This window comes from Urocampus carinirostris, chromosome 1, assembly GCF_059441175.1.
Source record: "Urocampus carinirostris isolate Australia breed hairy pipefish chromosome 1, RoL_Ucar_1.0, whole genome shotgun sequence".
NCBI lineage: Eukaryota > Metazoa > Chordata > Actinopteri > Syngnathiformes > Syngnathidae > Urocampus > Urocampus carinirostris.
In genome coordinates, this window is record NC_142349.1 from 8,391,321 (window position 1) to 8,413,534 (window position 22,214).

Genomic DNA, 22,214 nt, shown 5'->3' on the forward strand with positions numbered 1-22,214 from the left:
ACCAGACTAGCCCATCAGGTTTCACACAAAAGTATCTTTTTCTGGCCAGACCTAGAAACGGTAATGTATAATATATTTAGTAATACACAAATCTCATTCAATGAACTCAAATTTAAAAAATATAAAATAATAACCTGACGCCGTGACGTCATTTGACATCATGACGTCAGTCAACGTACAGCTAATTTGCTTTAGACACCGGTTTTAAATAATCTGGAACTCTTTATGTCACACAATGTTGACGAATTTTTGCCTTAGATGGCGAATTTTAGCGTGGCCAATAAAAAACAAGTTGAAAACGTGATCAAGCTGCCTGTCGATGTCACGGGGACAAAGCTCCATGGTCACGAGTGTTTTGACTTCCGGTCAGGAAGTAAATTTAATGAAATTGTTGATGGCTAGCAGCAGAACTTTGTCACGAAATTTGGCGTTCTGAAGATCAGGCGTTTAAAATGCAACACGGTAATATTTTGAACAGTCTTTTTCCTGCTTGACGTGTTGGCGATTTCATCTGCTCTTGTGCATTGGAAATCCTGGAGTGTGGTCGGGACGAAACTTTGTACTCAAGTCCTAAGTTTATTAGCGCGAATGGAGGTCTTGAATATAGTAATTATGTTTGTTACTATCTACATTTTGAATTTTAATTATATTACATGTGTCATTTTTATACATACCCCATGAAGATAACATATTTTGTAGTGATTAAATTGCGAAGTAAATTTACTATTTACATGTTCTCAATGTCAACAGAAACACTGAAAATATACCATTAGCACCGAGATGTAAGCCTTACGGTATGCAAAAAAAAAGCTTTCCTGACTACTGAATACCTAATAATGTAGGTCTACTTGATAGTTCATGTATTTTTGCTTATTATTCAGATCATTATTGTTAATTTGTCAATTTAACGTTCCGACGGCCTACCGGTGTGCCGCCAGACTTTTTTTATAAACAAATGCGTCTCTACGATCTCACCACTCACTGAAACATATCATGCCGCATATCATTGGAAAGCTTAAAGGCTTGGGATTCAAGAGACTATGACCATTGCGTGTACTTAAAACAGAAAAACTTGATCAGTCTGAAACAGAAAATCCGAAAATTTCAAAGTCGGTGTAACTCACCATTTACGTCCCTTGGCCGTCGTCAAATGAGTTGAATTTCTACAAGAATGGCTTTGATACATCGACGGCAATCCAGAGAATCCAACCGTGTAAAATATTCATTCCAAAACACGCAATGATGCCGACAAATACAAAAAAAAAAAAGAAAAATAAATCTGCCTAAAAGCATATCTGCTCAGTTGGACGTTCCTTGTAGTTATCCATTCGTTTTGCCCCGAAACTCCATTTTAAAAATGAAAACTAGTAAAATTATTCCAAAAGAGGTAGTCAGTCTTTTGAACCTTTGATTGTCACCACTTTCGGTCCACAGGAAATCACCTCTAGTTCTGAATATCTTCAGCCTGTAGTACCCAAATCAAATGAAGATTGACACTTTGTCATGTTGGTTTAAGATCAGGTAATTGTGTCATTGTAATCCTGTGCAGTCCTTTAAGACATTTTTGTGATTAAGGGCTATATTAATAAATTTAACTTGACTTGACACTTTATGCCATTTTTCTTTTAATTAAGTTTTGTTTTTTACCACTGACAGGGGCTGAATAATACATCTCCCTTTTACTGATAAAAGTAAGACAAAAACAAAAAATCCCTGTTTAACACTTTACTGTTCCTGTAAAAGTTGCTTAAAATCTCTGTTCAAGACGTACCCAAAGTAATTTCAATGCTGTTGTTGAACCCTTTGGAGAATCTGGACAATTATGGTCTCTTTTAAAAGGTTAGAAATAATTACTTCAAATTTGACTAACATTGAGTAATCCGAGATGGAACACGCAGAAGTAGAAGGTTTCTATTCCCTCCTATTTATTTATTTTAAATTTTTTGGCAATTAAATGCCTCCAAAGGAATGTAGCACATTTTTCTAATAGGTTTAAAGTTTTTCAAAAGTGGCCATTTGGATACGACCAGTTTACAACATTACAACGTTTGCAAGTTTGTATTTTATTCTTTTCCACTTTTTGTCTTCATGGAAGAGTTGTAATTGTTTCACTTCTCTTTACAGAAGTAAAATCAATGATTGTGCACACGTAACAATGGTCCATGAAAATGAACCCTGAACTGATATGGACACGTTTAATTTCGGCTCTCATTTGAATACTCATTGCATGCATTTATCTTGGAAATTTCATTGGCTAACCAATGTGTCAATCATCATTCAAATTGGTTACTACTGGCTGAAGATATTCAGACCTGCTATAGGGGATATCCCTTTAATCAAATAGGCTAATGCACGCTGTGGACCATGAAAAAAGCCTGCTCTTGGTCAAGAAACGTGTCAATCTAAAGATCAGAAGCTAACTACCATATTGGGAATAATTTTACGAGTGTTTTTATTTCTAGAGGGTTAGTTTTAAAGTGGAGCGGTCAAATTGGTAGAAGCAATTTCGAACAAAGAATACATACTTTTAGGCAGATTTATTTTTAATTTGTCTGCATTATTGTGTTTTTTGGAGTAAATTCGTTACACAGATGTAATGAAGCCATGTTTGCGTACAATAAATGAATACCACGACGGCCAGGGGACGTAACTGGTGCGTTACGTCGGTATCCTGTTTCAGACAGATCGTGATGTATCTGTGATGAGTATATTTTATAATAGTCATAACTTGAATCCCAAGAGTTTGAGCTTTCCAATGATTTGTAGCATGACATATTTCAGTGACTGGTGACATTGTACAGACACGTAATTGTTCACCAAAAGTCTGGCAGCCCGCAGGCGGATCGTTAGGGGTTAAGTGACCCCACACAAAAGTTATTTCTGAATAAAATTTTAACAATAGTATCTAGTAATCAACAGGTGGTCAAAAGTAGATGGATTATTTTCTTCTTTTGTTTTACCAAAACATATTAACATATTTAAGTTGGCATCAAGCAACGTTGGAACTGGAGGTCAAAGCATTTGGGACTTCTTACTCCTCTCCCTTTGCTCTTGACCTATAAGTAGCTCAGGAATGAATATAATAGAATTGAATTGCCTTTACTGTCATGGTGATTTGAACGTGGTGAAATATTGTGTGCAACAAGATTAGACATGGCACTCCAGGATAAACATGTTACAAAGACTTTAAAGAGGAAAATAAGATCAAAGTCTGTCAGACTAAATGGTCAAAATGAAAGGTAGTGCAATAATAAGATTAGCAGCAACCAAATTCCCAAATAAATTACAAAATATGTATTTTGACATTTTTGCGCTCTTGTTTAGGATGGTGATGGCCCTTGGGAACAAACCGTTTGCTGCCAGGGAAGATGAACTTAAAGCCTAACCTAGATTGTTATCTGCGTATGTGTATTATATCTGATATACACGTGTCTTCCAGTTGACTTGAAAAAGGCGGAGTTCATTATTCACCAGATGGCCATAGCACGTGTCATTTTACAACAATCAACGAGGCAAAAAAAACATTTGCTCAGCCAGCTGATCGTGGACAGCATTCAAATGGACCACTAACTTGAAACTACTTCACCCAGCCGATCAACATCCCACTTCTGTAAGTAGTACAATTTACTTCTTGAAATGAGAGACATACAAACGAATGTGTCCAATACTACACTTTCAAGCATACTACCCAATAATACTAAGCATGGCAGTGAGCCATGTAAAGGTGATGATTTTTGTTACCTTCTTTTTTTCTGTAGGGCCTGACTAAGATGCAGCCATGGTACGGGAATACCAGTCTCCTGTACGGGTTTACAAACATTCCTTCGAAATTATAATAGAAGTGAGTATTGTTTTTCTCCTACTTTTTTTCAGCCTGACTGAACTCATTTAATGTCAGATGTCATTTTCGAATGGGAAGACACGTTGCCAGCCAACTTTTGCCATTTTGACAAATTTTTCAAAGGCCTACACTACAGAAACTTTAGTTTTGTCGTTATATAGGCATAGCATATATCATTTAAAGAAAGTTTCAATCTCATCTTTCATGGGAATAAAGTATGTTTCTAGCTTTTACAATTGTTTAGAAAATAACAGTTGGACATTGCTGGAGTTATTGAAAGTACTCGTTTCCTAAAAACTTCTGAGAAAAATGGCTTCTTTATTTTGTGGAAGGATGCATTTTAGGCAAAATTTTCACTTTGGTGCTTTTTGTATTTTTGCATTTGTGATGCCTACAATATCTAAGCAATGCTTTCCATAAACGCATTGCCACTTTGCATACAAAATGACATTTTATTGCAAGAACCTTTCAGCGTCCAATTTTTCTGGGGATGTGATCACACGATTTCGGTCACCATGGCGTTCTCACAAACGTGGAGGAAAACTTTATCCCTCTCTGCCAAAATCTCGGTCTGTACCATAAATTCGCTTCTCTCACACACTGCTTTACTACCTACTCACTAATAGGCCGGATACAGAAAGGCTCACTTGGGAGCGGGGCTTTCCTTGATAATTGGACAAAGATCTGATCAAAGCCCCTCCTGCCATCTAAGGCTTTATACAATTAGTTGCGCTTAACCCTCTATAATAGATATATTTTTAAAATGACAATATAATGATGATCAGTTTTGGCACTCACGGGCAATGCTTCTCAAAACATTTATACATTATGACACTAAATGAGTTAAAGGCAGGTGATAGTTTATTTTTTGTAGATGCTGCCATTATCTTCTGGCCATGCTAGATGGACTTTAAATGCTTCTATACCATGCACTGTACGCAACAGAATTCTGAAAAATATTTCACTGAAAAAAGCAGCTTTTTAATCTTCCGGCACCACTTTCTCATTGGCATTGATGCAATTGCACTTGGAAGAGTTTGTCTATAGGTGGGTATTAAAGTTTGATGTCTTGTTCACTTGTCAAGTTCACAGCTGGAGTTGTGCTTATCCATTGTTGGCAGTTATGTAATTGAGGAACTGACAGCAACCAAATATAAATCACAAACTGCAATTGTAAATCAAATGTCAACGTTAAAGCCCGCCGGCTGGATGTATGAGGTTTTAATTCAATTTGAAAACTAAAGATTACTGAAAGAGCCATAAAAAGGCTTAATTTATCTGATCAGTAGGTAGTTGGGTTCACCAGACCCCATGGATCATTTAAAAATGTTTCAATATTAGTTGGCTAGTAGCCAAATTTTGTTATGTAGCCATATGTTCATTTAAATCTGTCACCCCAGTTTTAAAGTGTTGGCTTTGTTAAATCTGCTATCCATGTAGCTGGCTTTACAATTCGATAGGTAGGAGCTTTAAATTTCAACTGATATTGGGCAACAGGTTTTGCACACTTTTTTTCGCTTGGCGTCATTATAGATTAAACCGTGCTTATGCAACATCGTCAAGGCAGGTGAAAGCATGTGACACGTTGCACTGCAGATCCCATCGGGACTCTATCGATACACAGGCTGAGCGTGAGCGTTTGTGGACTCTGCACCGACTGCATGAAAAACAATCTCGTGAAAGAAATCTCACAAGTCTAAGGGATAAAAAATATTACTTGATCGTGGAACAGACCGCTCCTTTGAGACCAATGAATTGTCTCTCTCTTCAGGCACTTTTATTTACTCTCAAAAGTTTTTCATTAGACCTTGACTCAACTCGGCAGTCAGTATTCCTGCCAAGTTTCTTAATTACACTAAAACCTTTTTATTTCTTATTGTAAATACTGTTGCCATTATCATAACCCTACACATTTTTATTAGTTTTTGCTGTTAAAAAGCCCTCAACTCCCAAATCATTGCAACTTACTTTCTTCCAGGCTTACAACCGGAGATTCCCAAAGTGTCCCCTGATCCCAGTGTTTGTCGACAGTGAAATCATTAGCGAGAGCCAAAGCCTGGATGGCTCCGTACTGGTGACAGAGAGGCGTTGCACCATTGACATTGACGCACCTCGACTGCTCAAACGGGTATTTTTGGCAAAGCAAATCTAGCTTGTTGGTCTGTTCAGCTACATTTAATAGATGTTCAACGAAGCAAAGGGAAATTAGTTTAAGTAAACGGAAATGTAAGCATATAGCCAAATTAGGCAAAATGGAATTACTAGTGATCCATTATATTGTTAATACACCCTTAATGGTGGGCTGTGTCATTTGAGATGTCCTTTAAACTGGAAAGTTATATTTTCCATATTGAGTATGTGTTAAAAATGCCTGAACAAGTTCAAATATTGTTTTTCCCCCCTCAGCGCCTATCTGCTTTTATCATATTTTTAGCAAAGCTGTTTGAAAATGGTGAACGTAAGAAAAGACCCGTTACAAGTACAGTCCAAACGCCAACCCAAAGATGAAAAAGATGAGATTATTTATGCGCTTCTAAGGAATGTAAATACTTGCACGCACAACATAAGGGATCTTGGCAGGGTTTGCAATGATGACACAAGAAAGGAGGTGGCGGCAGCTAGTAAAAAAAGTTACAAATTCTTTACAGTACCTTAAAACCTCGGATGTGAATAAGTCGAATAATTTCAAAATCACATTTTGAATTAAGACCAATACTTTATTTTGGAAAGTTTTCTTATCAAAGTCGTGACAGTTTGATTTCAGCAAGTTGTAGAAATTGTTTTCATATAAAAAAAATGCTTAGTGATACATGATTATTATTGGGCCAGTAATTATTTGATCAATAACGGCCAAATATGACGCCACACTTATCAACCCCTTAGAAATGAATAGACCCAATAATCGCTTTGAGCCACGCTACAATTTGTAATCAGCTAACATTAGTTCTTAGATGGTTCTATGCATTTATGTTTTTTTTTTTTTCTAATTCTAAGTGATTTTGTTGGTAGATATAGAACCGCATGCTCATGTCTCCTCTCTACCTCTTGGTAATGCGGGGGACCTATCAGATCTGATGCATTGCTGAGGTGCATTGTGCAGTCGGGATTGTACGAGTTTTTGAACTTTCCCAACTACATGGGGTTTTGTTTTAATTGTCTTTTTTTTGTCTGATTATACTCTTGTTATGCTTGAACGCTAATTCAAGAGTGACAGGGAGTGACACTCCTTGCAAAATGTGTTTGTCAGTATTATGGTGTACATTACAATATCTTGCTGTTGTAGTTATTACTGACAAAGTCAAATATCAATTGATCAACAATATCAAGCTCTAGTCTCTGCAACACTACTTTTTTTGAGACATGTTTATTGGAGCTATATGAAGTTATTCTAATTGTAAAATAAAGAAACAAAATAGTAATTTCATCACGGTTTGTTTTTTATTGTTATGCAATTTAAAAAAAAAGGTCACTAGAAGAAGGGTTTTAGTGGTTGTTATCGTGCATCCCTAAATGTTATTATATTATTTTCTCAGTGGACAATTTTAAGAGGGTTAATATGGGTGCAAGCACTTCTCGTTTGTTAAGTTGTACAAACCTTTACAACCAGATAAATTGTTTATTTCTACAACTCCTGTATTTGGCCATTGACACGTTACCTTAAAAGAGGGTGCATAGATTTATCACGCCCTTCAAAAAAGCATTTTGTTGAAATAACCTAACCATATGATTGCTGTGTTTTCATTTCAAGATTGCTGGAATAGACTACCTTTATTTCATCCAAAACAACACGCTGAACCGTAGAGAGCGGACCCTCATCATCGAGGTCCACAACGAAACCTTTTCCAATAGGGTCATTTCCCTTGAGTGCTGCAAATACACTGTAAGCCCGGAGTGTAAAATCTAAACCAGTTTGTCAGAGCATCACAACAGTGTGAACCTTAAATGGAACACCAGCAGAACAAAAGTGTGCAATATATTTTCAACTGGTTTCACAGGTCCATCCTGAGAATGAAGAGTGGACATGTTACGAGCAGACCGCTAGTCTTGATGTTCGATCCTTTTTCGGCTTCGAAGGCTTAGCGGAGAAGATAGCAATGAAACAGTATGCTAGCAGCATAGAAAAGGTTCGTATTTAGGACTGAAAATAAATTCTGAAATCTACTGACATTTACATTGATTGAGCAATTGTATATCCTTTTTTTATGACAGGGCAAGGAAATTATCCAGTATCACCTCACAGAACTGGAGAATGAGGGTATAACTTACATACCCCGTTGGGCTGAACCTTCATCTGCGAGAACTATTCCTGGAAACTCGGTCAACGATGCGCTGGCCATCTGTAACGTGGACGACCCCACAGAGATGGCAACCGCCTCCACTGATTGTCAGTGAGACAAGATTCTTGAGATTATTGTATGCTGCTTAGTTGGAAGAATGGGCTCAAACAAAACAGAAAAACGTTTAGCTCTAAGTGAGGTAACATACTAAATATTTTCAACAGATGGAATTTCCTAGCAAATTATTTTTCGTGGCAGTTTGTAAAGTACAATCTTAGAAGACTAAGGATTCCTAAATAGGGTGTTTAAGCTTCGGCATTTTCCCGTTAACATTTTTTTCAGTTTTCATTTAATTTGACGCTTGCTTTGTTCCTGAAATGAAAGATGGAAATAATAAAACGCCAAAGAATAGATATTTAGGGATATTAGTGGTATTAGTACCAGGCTCACGGGCAATATCAGTGTTTGATTTACAATCCGTAATGAGAAATTTCAGGTCTAATCACGGTTTACGGACCCCTTTACAACTTGAATTGTTGGATTATAACATCCTATGGTGTGTCTTGGGCAAGTAAAGCCTGGTGACGCCCATCCATATTTTCCGAGTTGGGGTTTGCTGCCCCACATAAAACAAATAGTCCTGATTTCCATGGTTGTCAGTAGTACATAAGCCTCCTGATCTGCCTCCAAAACAGCACCTTCATCACCCGGTCGCTGTTGTTTTTCGGTTCAATGAGAATCATCAGAGATGAGTCGGACATCGGCATCGATAGGCCTTCAGCAGTGACTACACTGATACTTGGTCCTAAATCACTGGAGAAAACAATGTTGTACTGAAATTCAGCAGCCGTCAACATTCAATATAACTATTTGCTATTAAAAAAATATTAATTAAACTGTTAGACTTTAGATCCGTTGTTTATATGCTAAAATGCAAATTAACCATTTACAGTCATACTGTAAATCCCTTGTGAATTTTGCTGCTTTTTACAAGCAAAAATATGTCCTTGTTAAGCTTCAAATTGTAAAAAATACCACATTAACGGTAGCAAGTGATTCAATTTCTTAAAAAAAAAAAAAAAAAAAGTCTGCTTGCGGCAGTTTTTTCGGCTTTTTGTGTCTTTTTAACTAATTAATACAAAAATGTCTTCAAATGTCCCAGTTCGAATAATGTCTGTATCCGGTATCTATGTCAACTAAATTTGGGTATTATTATAAATCCGAATGAAAACATGGTACATATATCCCAAATGATAAAAGTAATGTGAGGGTTATAATTACATATGTAAGTACAATATTTTTTTTGTTGGTGTTCCCCCAAAGCTCTGAAAGTGAATCAAGATGGAAGAACTGTCAACTTGGAAAGCACACACAGAAAATGCGTCAAGTCGCCTTCGGTCGCAGGACCTTCAGATCAATATGATGCTAAAGGTAAAGTCAATTCGTGTTGAAGGAAAGGAGGGTGGGAAAGTTGTTTGCTCCTTTGGAGACATTCTGTTGAATTTTGATAGAAATGTGTTGCAACCAATGTATTCTGGATTTTAATGACTCGTTGTCTTACACTGTCAATTGAATCTGCTACATAATTTTGCCTGTAGATTTACAGTTGCTTAAGATGCTAACAATGGTAACTAGTCAATTTGTTTATGCCCTACTTCAAAACATTGAATGGAGCACCATGATAACGCTTGTGGAAACGGTCAGAAAATAACACATTGTGAGTGCACGGTGTACCATGTAGTCTATATTTTCCACTTAGATTGAAAGCTCCTTCGTCTCCCTGTATCGCCTGCACCGGACGATGTGCTAAATTGACGCTGTGTTTTGGCCTGCAGACAAGTTGGATGCCGATTACATCAGACGTTTCCTAGGTGATTTAACGCCTCTGCAGGAAAGCTGTCTTATTCAACTGCGGCACTGGCTCCAAGAAACCAACAAGGGCAAGGTCACAATAATATGGTCCGAGCAGCTTAGCTCACTTTTGTGCATGGCGATCCATTTTGTTGATCTGCTGGTTCCCTAGTTACTGATGACCTTTTTTCCCCTTCTTTCTAGTTTTAACGTCAAACCTGTGGTGAATTATCTTTTCTTTTTTTTTCTTTTTTTGGCTTTGCAGATTCCAAAGGATCAACATGTACTGCGTTTCCTGAGAGCCACAGATTTCAACTTTGACAAGGCTCGAGAGTTCCTGTGTCAATCGCTTACTTGGAGAAAACAACACAAAGTGGACTTGCTTTTGGACACATGGCAGCGTCCTCAACTTCTTCAGGATTATTACAGTGGAGGCTGGCACCACAATGACAGAGGCATAGTCCTTTTTTTGACTTTTTTATTTGAGAACCATCTGTCATAGTCTCTAGGAGACATCATTTGTAAAGACTGAACATTATTTCAAAGAATACTTTACACCAGGGGTCGGTAAACTATGGCCCGTGGGCTGGATCAGGCCTGCGGACAGAATTAATCCAACCCGTGAGACAAACCTGAGAGAAGCACAAAAGAAAATTAAGCCCCTATCATGTCAAAGACTGACCTACAGTTTTAAATATGTCCCAGGATGTAGCCAAAGCTAAGGAAGATCCCCAAAGCTGTATTTGCCGCTTATTATTTATCAACCAGAGAATATTTTAGGAAATAAACCATCCTGATGTTATTTTTCTTAAAATATAAGTCATGGGCGTGCTTTTTAAGGCAAATGATTGCACTTACATGAAATAAAAAAATAAATAAATACATGTTTGCAAAAGTTTACTGAAGCCTTAGCTTTTCTAAAATAGTTAGTAATGAAATCTAACATCAACTTTTCCAAATTCCAAATTAAAAATTTAATTAAAAAAAATAAAATCCAGAAAAAGAACATTTAAATCACTAAATTAATCATTGGTCAGTTGGTCGGATGCCTTAACCACTAGGGTGCAGGGGCACCATTTCCTGTGGTGTGTCTTGGGCACGTACAGCCTGGAGGCGCCCATCCCTCTCCGAGCATTACACAGGTGTTTTACCCAGCCTGCCAAAATACAATCGTAAACATATAATGATGTTAAAAAGTGCTACTAAGAAAAATACGTAAAAAAACAGTATTTTTCATTCCGCTGATGGCCAACATTCAAATAGCTGGTTAAAGTTTTCTGTACTGGATTGTTAAAATCTATTTTATTTTAATATTACATTCCATGCAATAAAACACTTCTGAAGTAGTCTTGTTGCATTCAGTCTCTCAGTGCAAAATTATAAAATCTAGTGCTTACAAAATAAGATTTTGATTTGCTATTTCCTTTAAATCCCGTTTTTATCTTTAAATTTTTGCTGTTTTTTTTTTTTTTTTTAACTTTTTGAGTCTTTCATAACCAATTGGATAAAGTGGCCCTTCCTTTATAAACAATTTGACATTGGCACATAACCTGTACATTTAAATCTAAAAGAAAATATCGACTGGCTTATGTTTTTTTATATATTGCCATTTTTTTCCCTCTGCGTCGGCCCTTGTGCAAATGATTTCAAACCGATGCATCCCGTGACTCAAAAATTTGGCCCCTCCCGCTTTACATTAAATTGCTTGTTCTCAGCAATTGACGGCTATGGTTTGAAAAAAAATCTCCCTTTGGAATTATTGCAGTGATTGAGTTAAAAATGTGCTGAAAATGTAATCGTGTAATTATTTTTGCCCTTTCAGAGGGTCGGCCTTTGTATATATTGCGGTTGGGTCACATGGACACAAAGGGTTTGATGCGGGCCCTAACAGATGACGTGCTGGTCCGACAGGTAAATGGCTTGAAATCCAAAAGTTTGCATGACAATTTCTGACAACCACGTTCAACCATTGCTCCAGATTGTTGCCGTCAATGAAGAAGGACTAAGGCGCTGTGAGGAAAACACTGCAGCCTTTGGGCGACCAATCAGGTGCCTGCAGACGTTATAATACTTGTAGTAGAAAAAAAGTTTGTGCAAACATATTAAATAATAAAGAGTTGTTTTCTAGTTGCTGGACCTGCCTCGTGGATTTGGAGGGTCTTAACATGCGGCATCTGTGGAGACCTGGACTCAAGGCCCTACTGAGAATCATTGAAGTGGTGGAGGCCAACTATCCTGAGACCTTGGGTCGTCTTTTCATGCTGAAAGCACCCAGGGTGTTTCCTGTCATCTGGACCCTGGTGAAGAGAAACTGATACACTTGCTCGCTACTTGATTAGGAACACTTTAAATGCAATAGCTTTGAGTAGTTTACACTTTTTCTTTTCTAGTCAAGTCAAGTCACATTTATTTATATAGCCCTTAATCACAAAAATGTCTCAAAGGACTGCACAGGATTACAATGACACAATTACCTGATCTTAAACCAGCATGCAGGCACAGAACAACTCAAAAACCTCAGTGTGAGGAGAAAAGAGAAACCTCGAGAAAGGACCTCACATGTGGTAATCCCCCTTCCAGGATTGACCAGGGTGAATCACAATTAGCATTACTGTACACAGAATAGTAAACACTAGGTACGATATTGAAAATGTCCGGAAAGAGCATGACACCAACGGCGCCCCCAGCCTGTAAACTAGTCCAGAAAGTCTATGACGGCCACGACGCAGCTTCCCATCTCTGCCAGCTGGTAAATGCAGGGGTTGACATGCTTCAGGTCAGACGCTGGTCCGCTGACTCATCTACTTTCTATGTAAGATCACAACATACACTGTATTGAAAGCCAAACTCATGATCAAATTTCAAGTATACAGATTCAAATTAAAAACAGTAAAGCCAGGGGAGGACGACATAGAGTAACTAAGTTTCAAATTGTGCACAGCGTCTTTAACAAAGTTAGTAGCATCTTGAAATTCAGGTCACATAAATTGTCTCTTGTATATTGGGCAAGATTTTTAATCTCAAGACTTCTCATATGTCACAAAAATGAGTAACTACATTTCTGCAGAGATTTAATCATAATGTTTAATTGAAAGGCACGAAAGAAACATCGCTTTGACACAATAAATGGTAGTTTGGTCATCCTAACGGTGTCTTCGGGGTCATTGTCAGGCTGGAATATTGCCCTGCTGCTACCCAGTTTCTGGAGGGAGGGAATCCTTCTCTGCTCCAGTATTTCACAGTACATGTCTCAGTTTGTTTTCCTAAATGAAATGCAACTCCCCACCTCCAGTTGTACTCATGCAGCCCTGAAGCATGACATTCCTAACACCAAGCTTGACTTTCGGCACGATACAAACATGTTTGTACTCCTCACCTTGAGCTCTCTGTGGACCATTTCGACCGGCAAAAAGCGCACTCTATCTGCCCAGGCTCGAAAGGTGCACGTCATGGCCTTTTCTGGAGGTTGTATTGGTTGTTAGTGACAAGTCTTGTCGTGAAGCTCTAGAGCAGGGGTGTCAAAGTCAAATAGACGGAGGGCCAAATAAAACTTTTGGCTACAAGCCGAGGGCCGGACTGTCCAATCTTTACTGAAACCAAGATTTAACCTACTGAAAACACAACAAATATATTACAATATGATTGTATAAATAAAGCAATATTTTCTTATGACTCTGTCAGTCATTTTTAATTTCAGCAGGCACAAAATACAAATGTCCTTTATATAAAAAACTCATAACATATCTCATAACAACAACTCATAACCATTTTCTATCATTCAATCATCTGAAATTATTAAAAAGAAATATTGCCTCGAAATACAATAAAATAAAGTGCAAAAATCTCTTGTTACTTAAAACCAATAGCAATCAACACACTGGACCTCATCTGTCCTGCTCAAATGTACATTGACTTTCCTTTCTGGGCTTTCTCTGGGTTAGTGTAAAAAAAAGGAATTACTGATTAACAAATAATAACAATCAAAAGTCATTTTCTCTGCTAAATAGGAGACAATTTTATCAAAAGACTGTTGTCCACATCAAGATCTATTTTCCATGAAAAGCCAAAAAACAAACACTCCCAGGACAGAGTCGGCAAACAAAAACAACATAGTCAACATAGACAATAAAGCTTTAAAATTCCCGAGGGGAACAACAAAAAACAAGACCTTCTTTATGTGCATATTTAACTTTTAAACTTGAACGGAGTAAAAACTTCAAATGTGTAATTGCACAGGAAACATTACTGTATTATTACTGTATTTACATACATTTATATACAGTACTGTATTACTACAACTCTACATTACTTGTTTGAGGCTGACGCTGATACTTTTCCAGCTACCTCCGTGAACATGTACTCCAACTCCCACCTTGTTTGAAAGCCCCGGTTTTCACTGTCCACCTTCCGTTTAGCCATTGTTGATGGGTATATGTGGGCTAATTTTTGCTGTTATGCTAATGACTGCTGCTGATCGACTGCTGAATAAATCAAACCGCCTCCCGCTTTGCTCCCGCTCGGCGTGTCCCCGTTGCATTGTGGGAAATGTAGTATTCATGCGTACTGCGGGCTGCTGGCTTGCAGCGGCCTGCGGGCCGGATCTAATAATATATTGATATCGTCACGCGGGCCACATTAGGCCTTGACTCTGACATATGTGCTCTAGAGCAACTTAAAAATGGGATTGTACTGAGGCATTAAGAGCTATATGTATGTATATACTGGAGCCATATGGGAGGTGGCTAGAGTCAAGAACATCCACATTCTTGACTCTTTCTTGGAGATTGGTACAGAGGAGATTCTCAGCCTCTTCGCCCTGCCCCTTTTAGACACGTTGTACGTCATGCGGGACAGTCATTAGGTTACCAAACACTGCAATTCCAACCCCTATTTCCAAGCTGATAGGCAACAGATACCAATGTCTTAGGTATGACTCAGCCAAGGCTCGAACCGGCGTCCATCCATTATACTAAGTATTGTGTATTTTGAAGTTGGTCATCTACAGAGGTTGCTGCAACCATTTTCTCAAAAGTATTCCAAATAAATGAGGATATGGGGCATGGGAAAACGAGAAAATAGCGTGGGGAATATGGAGCGTGTCTTTATGCTCACCCTTAGTCAGTGTATCATAAAAATGGTGAAAGTAAGAAAAGGCCTCTTTTAAGTACAGTCCAAACCCCAACCCACACAAATAAATCAAAATGACATTAAGCATGTCTAAGAAATGTACTTACTTTCACACGCAACATGAGCTTAACAAGAGCCTAATTGATAACACTAGCTAGAAGATGGCACTAACAAATAAAAAAGTTCCAAATCCCATACAGCACCTTGAACTTTTGGAAGGATTAAAAAAAAAACCTGTATTCATTATTTACCAAGGAATTAATAGCGTACATGATGGTAATTATCAATGATATATGGTTTGAATGCCAGTAAATTATATGTTACAGATCACACATGCCATATTAGATAAGTAGAAGAATTTTATAAAATCTGGATGCTATTTTATTTCAAAGACCCAACTAAAACAAAAACTATTTTTACATTGTATGGACAATTATTACAGAAAGATTGTGACTGTATTTTCCTCTTTATCTGGTTGCCCTATTTTTCATAGTTTCTCTAATTCATTCACTCGCAGGTCAGCTCTCTAATCAGTGAAAACACTCGTAAGAAGTTCCTGGTTTATGCTGCAAATGACTACCAGGGTCCTGGAGGCTTGGTGAACTACATTGATCCAGCTTTTATTCCTGACTTTTTGGGAGGTGAATGTGAGGTAAGGTTTTTGTGTGTGTGTGTGTTTGGAGGGCATGTGGATTGCTTTTTTTAAAAGGTGCTTTTTCATAAATGTGTTATTTTGTGGTCTCCCTCTTTGCTTAAAAAGTGTGACATCCCTGAAGGAGGCTTAGTTCCTAAGTCTTTATACAGGACAGCAGAGGAGCTTGAGATGGAAGACAACCGTCTTTTGACAGAATCGATCTACAAGAGTGCCAGTATTTCTAAGGGAGCTCCATACGAGGTACTTTGAGTTGAATGTAACAGCTACATTTTATTTTTATTTTTTTGATCAGGCGTTTCTTTTAATACCACTCAATTCAAAACAGCAACTTTTTATTTAATTACAGCAATTAGCTGTAGTGTTTGACTTGAAAAAGAAACGAGTAAGCCGACTGATTAGTTCTGTTAAATATTCCTTGACTTCTTTCATCCACTTCGTTTGCGCTTCTGCCTATCCTTGTCTCACAGTGCCCTCTGAAGGAATTTAGATTTAATAACACAAAACAAGAGAATCACATTTGTTTGCTTCGTTCCCTTCTTCCAGCTGTTTGGTATTGCCGAAGTGTATGTTTAAGGCAAGGCTAAGGCAAAGGGGCTTGGGTCCCTCACTCTTCAACCTTATTCTACTTTTTGCAAAGGATTCGGACTCTTACCCTCCTCGTGAATAAAATTTGCTCGGGGTAAGACTGAGGGGAAGGGATAGTAAAAAGTTAAGCATTAATCTACACATTGAAATTTGCGCACTATATACACAAAGATTTACCATATTTATGTACTAATTGATCAGTTGAAAAAAATTGTCGAACACAATCGCAAAACATTAGATGCAACAGCAAATCAAAAACAGGTCGCGGCTTTAAGTGTGTTAAATCCTAACCACTGGAACCCCAGTGATATAGATGACAGAAGAAAATGGTTTAGGTTTTTATTTCATCACAGCTTTTTTAGTCATGGTACCGGTTCGAGACCAGGTGGAAAACATATGTTGACCTAGAGAGGGATGGGCGCCGCCAGGTTGTACTTGCCCAAGACACAGCACAGGAATTGGTGCCCCAACGACCCTCGTAGTTAAAAGATCCCACCTGCGATCCAGCCAAACAACCAACCAGAAATGAATGTGAGAGAATGGAAAAAAACAGAAAGTTGTCCTGAATATATAAATAAATGCTAAAAACACAACAAGGGAATCAAATCTTTGATGTAATTAATAATGCAAACTGTGCAGGAGATTGAATTAAGGCTTTTTAAATTTCATGTTGGTACCGTGAATACAAAATATGTATATCTACGTCACTAGCGCTCCAGTGGTTAGGAATCAGCGCGACCTTGGTTTTGATTCCTACCACAAAGTTTGAGCTGAAATACCAATTTTGAATAAAAACAAAAAAATATAGGACTTCACAGTATACACAAGTGTGTGTTAGTATGGTAAGGGCGTTCATTCCAGTTTCTAGGATAATTCACACTTTTAAAATGTGGTGTAGTAGGAAACATCAAATTTGTTTTACATTGATTAACATAATCTTTGGGAACAAATACAAGATTAAAAACCTCTACTGCTGTAAATCTTGTCTTTCTGCATTCAGATATTAATCCAGGTCATGGAAGCTTCTTCGGTCATTACTTGGGACTTTGATGTGTCCAAAGGGGATGTGCTTTTTAACATCTACCATTCAAAGCGGACACCACAGCAACCAAAGAAAGACTCAAACGGAGTCCATGGCTTCACTTCATTAGGGTCCGTGAGTCCCCAGCTGTTGGACAAGAGCTGGGTGCGGGGCAAGGACTACAGCCTTGTGGAAACATCCCTTTTGTGCAGAGAGGGTGAGAGTGTACAGGTAAAAGGAAGACACTTTACAGCGACGTAGCTTTTATTTTTAGACTTTCAAACATGTCTTAAAACAGCCCATCATCATCACCCCTCAAACAATTAACAGAGCCTTCTATTGATTTTGTTCTCTTGGTCTGGTTGAACAGGGCTCTCACATTGCTCGCTGGCCTGGATGCTACATCCTTCAGTGGTGTTTTCACAATGCACCGGCTGCCTCAAACTCCAGCCTCTCTTACGTAGATGATGTGCTGGCCTCTCTTCAGGTCTCCTCCCACAAGTGTAAAATCATGTATTACACTGAGGTTCTGGCTTCCCAAGACATTAGGTCAGTTCATTTAGATACATGTGCTCTTGTGTCGTGTATTTTTTTCTTACCAACTGTCCACTCAAGTCATGTCTGTGTTTAGGGGATCCATGAGCAGCCTGGAGTCCAGTCACAGTAGTTTCTCTCAGCTCAGTGTCTCCACTACTCTTTCGAGGCAATCACACACCAGCTCCACCGCCTCAAGGTAGCTTTGGGTCAACAATGATCTCAAACTTACTGATGGGTGCTGTTGGGTATATCACCTTGCATCTCTGAATAAAAGGCACAACAAGAGACAATAATGTCAGCGCATTAGGCGATGTAAACAGAGCAAGTTCTAATCTTCATCCACAGAACCTTGACCACTCTCCGATAACGGATAATGGAAAATTGATAAAGAATATAGAACAATAAACCTTACAAAATCCCCCTCCCCTTTATCAGTCAAGTCACAGAATTCGGGGAGGGTTAACTAATGCTTCAAGAGGACACAATTCTAAGAAGGGAACATCAACCAGACTCCAGCGTCGCACCAAAATGGCAATGCACCTTGTCTCCTCTGGCAAATGGTTGATGAGCTTGAGTAGTTCACAAGATGATAACTCTCTGACGCAAGGTAAATACTTTAGCCTACTCAGCTGTTATGTACCTGAAATATTAAATATTAGTAGCAAATGCATGATAGGATTCGGGTACACATAGCTGTTTAAGAACCATTGGATGAGTTATTGTGGTTGAAGCTTTACTGTAATATACAAGCTGTCAATCTGTTCGATTGAATACTGCAGTAAATTGTTGACAATCACAAGATATACTTTATAATATGTTTAAAGGGCCACTGGATGGCATATTATGGCCAGCGAGGAGGTAGTGGTTTTCAAGTGAATTGTTTTTGTTTGTCCACTAGATGTCAGTGTACTCCCTATAAAAAAAAAACGTTTCAGCTTTACTTCAACTCAACTCATATGAAGTTGAAACATTAACAATACAATATACATGATTTTCAAATCAGATTCAATTGACAATGCTATTTTTTTTTTCAATTTAGGAAACATTTCTAGTAGATAACAATTGCCTTGAAAAATAAGGCTAGAACATGTTCCAAAAAATCTTATGATAGGGTCAATTTTTTCCCTTGTGTTACATCACTGTTTCTTGTATTAACATTTCATAAATGTTTTGAAACCAGAAATTAATTGTTGTGGCTGGAATTCTTTCACGTTTCACATCAACATGTGGTCACTTGCCTGGGATCAATTGTCAAGTCATGTATAAAGTGTCTTAATCGCAAGTAGTCTCAAAAGGCTGCACAGACCACAGATTATTGCAAAGTACAGACCATTATTACACCATCCCCCGATCTAAAACCTACACGAGGGCAAGGAAAAACCCAAAAACCTCAACATGAGGAAAATGAAGGAACTGCACATGAGGTAATCTTTCTTCTAGGATGACCAAGCTGCAATGGATGTTGCATTAACAAACATTAAAATATAAAATAATTGAAGCATACTATAAAGTCAAAAGGATGACCAGGTTGCAATGGATGTATTTCAAGCATTTTTAAGGTTTTCAATTGTCTTGTGTTTTGCGATTCTTAATTTGGTCTGCAAACGAACGTTGTTGTTTTTTTCTGTGTAAAATTGCACGGATGTTTTGATCTTGCTTTGTCTTTCTGGAAAAGAAATCTATCACTAAAAATGAGTCATTTGGGTATAACCAAACTTGTTTGTACCTTTCAGCATCAATGTGAGAAACAATCACATCATCTTGCTTTTGAATTTATTTATAGTAGCCTAGAAAGCATCTGAAAAAGTTAACCACTTTGCCTCGATTCTGAGGTTTCCCTCCTCGGGTGGAGGATGCCATCCTTTGGCGCCCAACCAATTTCGGACTAAGGACCATGATCTTAGTGCTAGTATTCATGCCATGCACTGTACCCTTGTTCCAATTAGAATTGGGTGTAGCGCAAGGCTTCCAAATACAGCCAATCTTGACCCCTTCAACCCTTTGGCAACTCAAAAAGTAAACCCTAAAAAACATCCTGTATAATCAAGGTGATGCTCGTTATTTTTCTCACTGGAAACTGCAAAGTACCTCTAGGGCCATTAAACTGAATTTGGGGAAGAACAATTGTCTGCAGTATATGTGTTGCAGTAGTTATCCTCTTCACAACTATAAGTAGAATGTTAGGAGGGGAAAACTCTCATATCCCTTGCTGCATGCAATATTTAGTAGACCAAGTCACAACTTCAGACACTGATGTAGGGGAAAATCGATGGAATTAAATATATTGCATACAGGAGGCGATTACTCTTGTTTCCATGTGAATATTATCTTAATGCCGTGATTAACAGCACTGTTTAACTATAATGGTAGAAAAACAAACACAATGTGTCCTCATGTTCAGAAACATAAAATAAAAATGTTAACTACCGTATTTTCTGCACTATAAGGCGCACCGGGTCAGGGCGCACCCGGAAATAATAGTTTTTGGTCCTATTTTTGACATACATAAGACGCACCGGATTATAAGGCGCTACAATGGGAACGTCGACAAAACAGTCAGATGGTTCAGTCAAACTTATTACCCCCTTAACATTCCCAAAGCTTGCAAATACGTGTCGAGAAAACGTGCGGATGCGGTGTCCGTACGATGTCACTCAAATGCATCGTTCCATCATTCGGAAGGTTAAAGTCTTGGGATTCAAGAAAGGCCAACCATTCCTTAGTTTCTATTTGCTTTTTCGCTCGCAACTTTACTGTATATATGACAATAAACACTTGGAATTGAGTTTAATTTAAAAATAGACACTCCATTCCATCCATTATCTGCACCGCTTATCACAGAAACATCGAGTTCAGTCTAAAACAAGATACAGGGATAATATATATAGCCAGAGTAGCTCACCGAAGTCGTGTTCATATTAATGTGCAGCCGTGGTCCTCTTATATCCGTGAGTTTAGTAAATCCAGGAGAATAAAACATTTACAAATACAAAATAGTAAAAAAATGCTTTCTGTATGCCGTCAGCCACGTGCTATATGCATTCATCTTTTTCGGCCAATTGCGGGCTTTGTTTTGCCCTTTAAGCCAATGCCAGCCTGTAAATGACAAAAAGGATCCGCCCCTTGACCTCGGAATAACTTTAGCCAATAGTGATCGATTCAACTGATGATTGACACGTCTTTTTTGGCCAATTGCAGGCTTTGTTTTGCCGTTCAAGCCAATGCGAGCCTGTAAATGATAAAAAGGATCCTCCCCTTGACCTCCAAAATAACTTTAGCCAATAGTGATCCATTCAAATGATTGACAGATTGGTTAGCCAATGAAACGCCGGTAAATAAATCCCAGCATACACCGCGGACTACTTGGCGTTCGGGGGAAAATCTAGTCGGCGGCTGCAAGTTAGTTGCAAGACTTTGCGAATTAATTTTGTTCCATAAATAAGGCGCACTGTATTATAAGGCGCATGGTCAGCTTTTGAAAAAAATGAAGGCTTTTAGGTGCGCCTTATAGTGCGGAAAATACGGTACTTTGCTAAATTGACTTAGATTGGGTGATATGGAACACTCTGTGTTTTAAGAACCTTATTGTTATGCTCAAGCAAAAGCATGGTTACTGGTAAAGACTTGAAATTGTCAGTAGAGTCTTAATTTCAAATTTAAATTACAATTTTCTTGATAGAATGAAAATCTAGATCATGTTTTTCCCACTTCTATGGGCAGGTTAACATAGCCCCGTCAATGAAAAGATCAGGACCTGACTCAAGCCATCTTTATTACAATTTTGGGTATGGACTCAAGTCTTAATTTTTCTTTGTTAGAATATTGAACTGTGTCAGAGCATTTATAGATGTGATTTTATGGTTCTTCATTTGTAAGTCTTTAATATTTTAATCTGTTATAACTTCTTATTTATTAATGTGTATGGTTGTAGTTATTTAGGTTTTTATACAGTTATTTGACTTTTTGATACCTCCATTCATGAAGATGTTTCCATTTTCTACAATGATTCAAGGGGTGTTTTTCAATCGCTCATTTGAGTTTATAGTTAGGAAAATACCTTGCTTTTTATCAGTACTTGCCAGACCCAGTCCAAACAAGGGGCTGATAGGAAGATGGGATTCTTACACTACCTCTAAATTTTTGTTTTTGTCATTGCCTGTCCTCCCAGTATAAAATTAATTGTCAGCCATTTTGGTGGCCTACTAGGGCTATACAAATAAACATGACTGGACTTGTCCATCAGCTTGTTTCCAGAATATTCAGTTCTTTGAAGCAATTGCTTATCTTTGCTTTAGCACTTGTTCTAGCCATCTCACAACC

The 22,214-nt window shown here is 38.0% G+C and overlaps 1 protein-coding gene across 2 annotated transcripts; it reads left to right on the forward strand.

Annotated features, from left to right (window-relative positions):
* Positions 1–297: 297 nt before the first annotated feature.
* On the forward strand, positions 298–19,077 carry sec14l1 (SEC14-like lipid binding 1). 2 transcript variants are annotated; one of them, XM_088355371.1, is made up of 18 exons: positions 298–462; positions 3,325–3,610; positions 3,759–3,841; positions 5,820–5,969; positions 7,590–7,721; positions 7,837–7,965; positions 8,051–8,225; positions 9,442–9,549; positions 9,954–10,063; positions 10,235–10,424; positions 11,792–11,880; positions 11,948–12,018; positions 12,098–12,269; positions 15,614–15,748; positions 15,857–15,991; positions 17,337–17,588; positions 17,728–17,906; positions 17,989–19,077. In XM_088355371.1, the coding sequence occupies exons 3-18, from the start codon at positions 3,779–3,781 to the stop codon at positions 18,092–18,094; spliced, it is 2,196 nt and encodes a 731-aa protein (XP_088211497.1). In that variant the 5' UTR covers positions 298–462; positions 3,325–3,610; positions 3,759–3,778; the 3' UTR covers positions 18,095–19,077. The 2 variants fall into 2 exon arrangements, with proteins under 2 accessions (XP_088211497.1, XP_088211580.1); XM_088355454.1 differs by having other exon boundaries at positions 305–462; positions 3,440–3,610.
* The last annotated feature ends 3,137 nt before the right edge of the window (positions 19,078–22,214 follow it).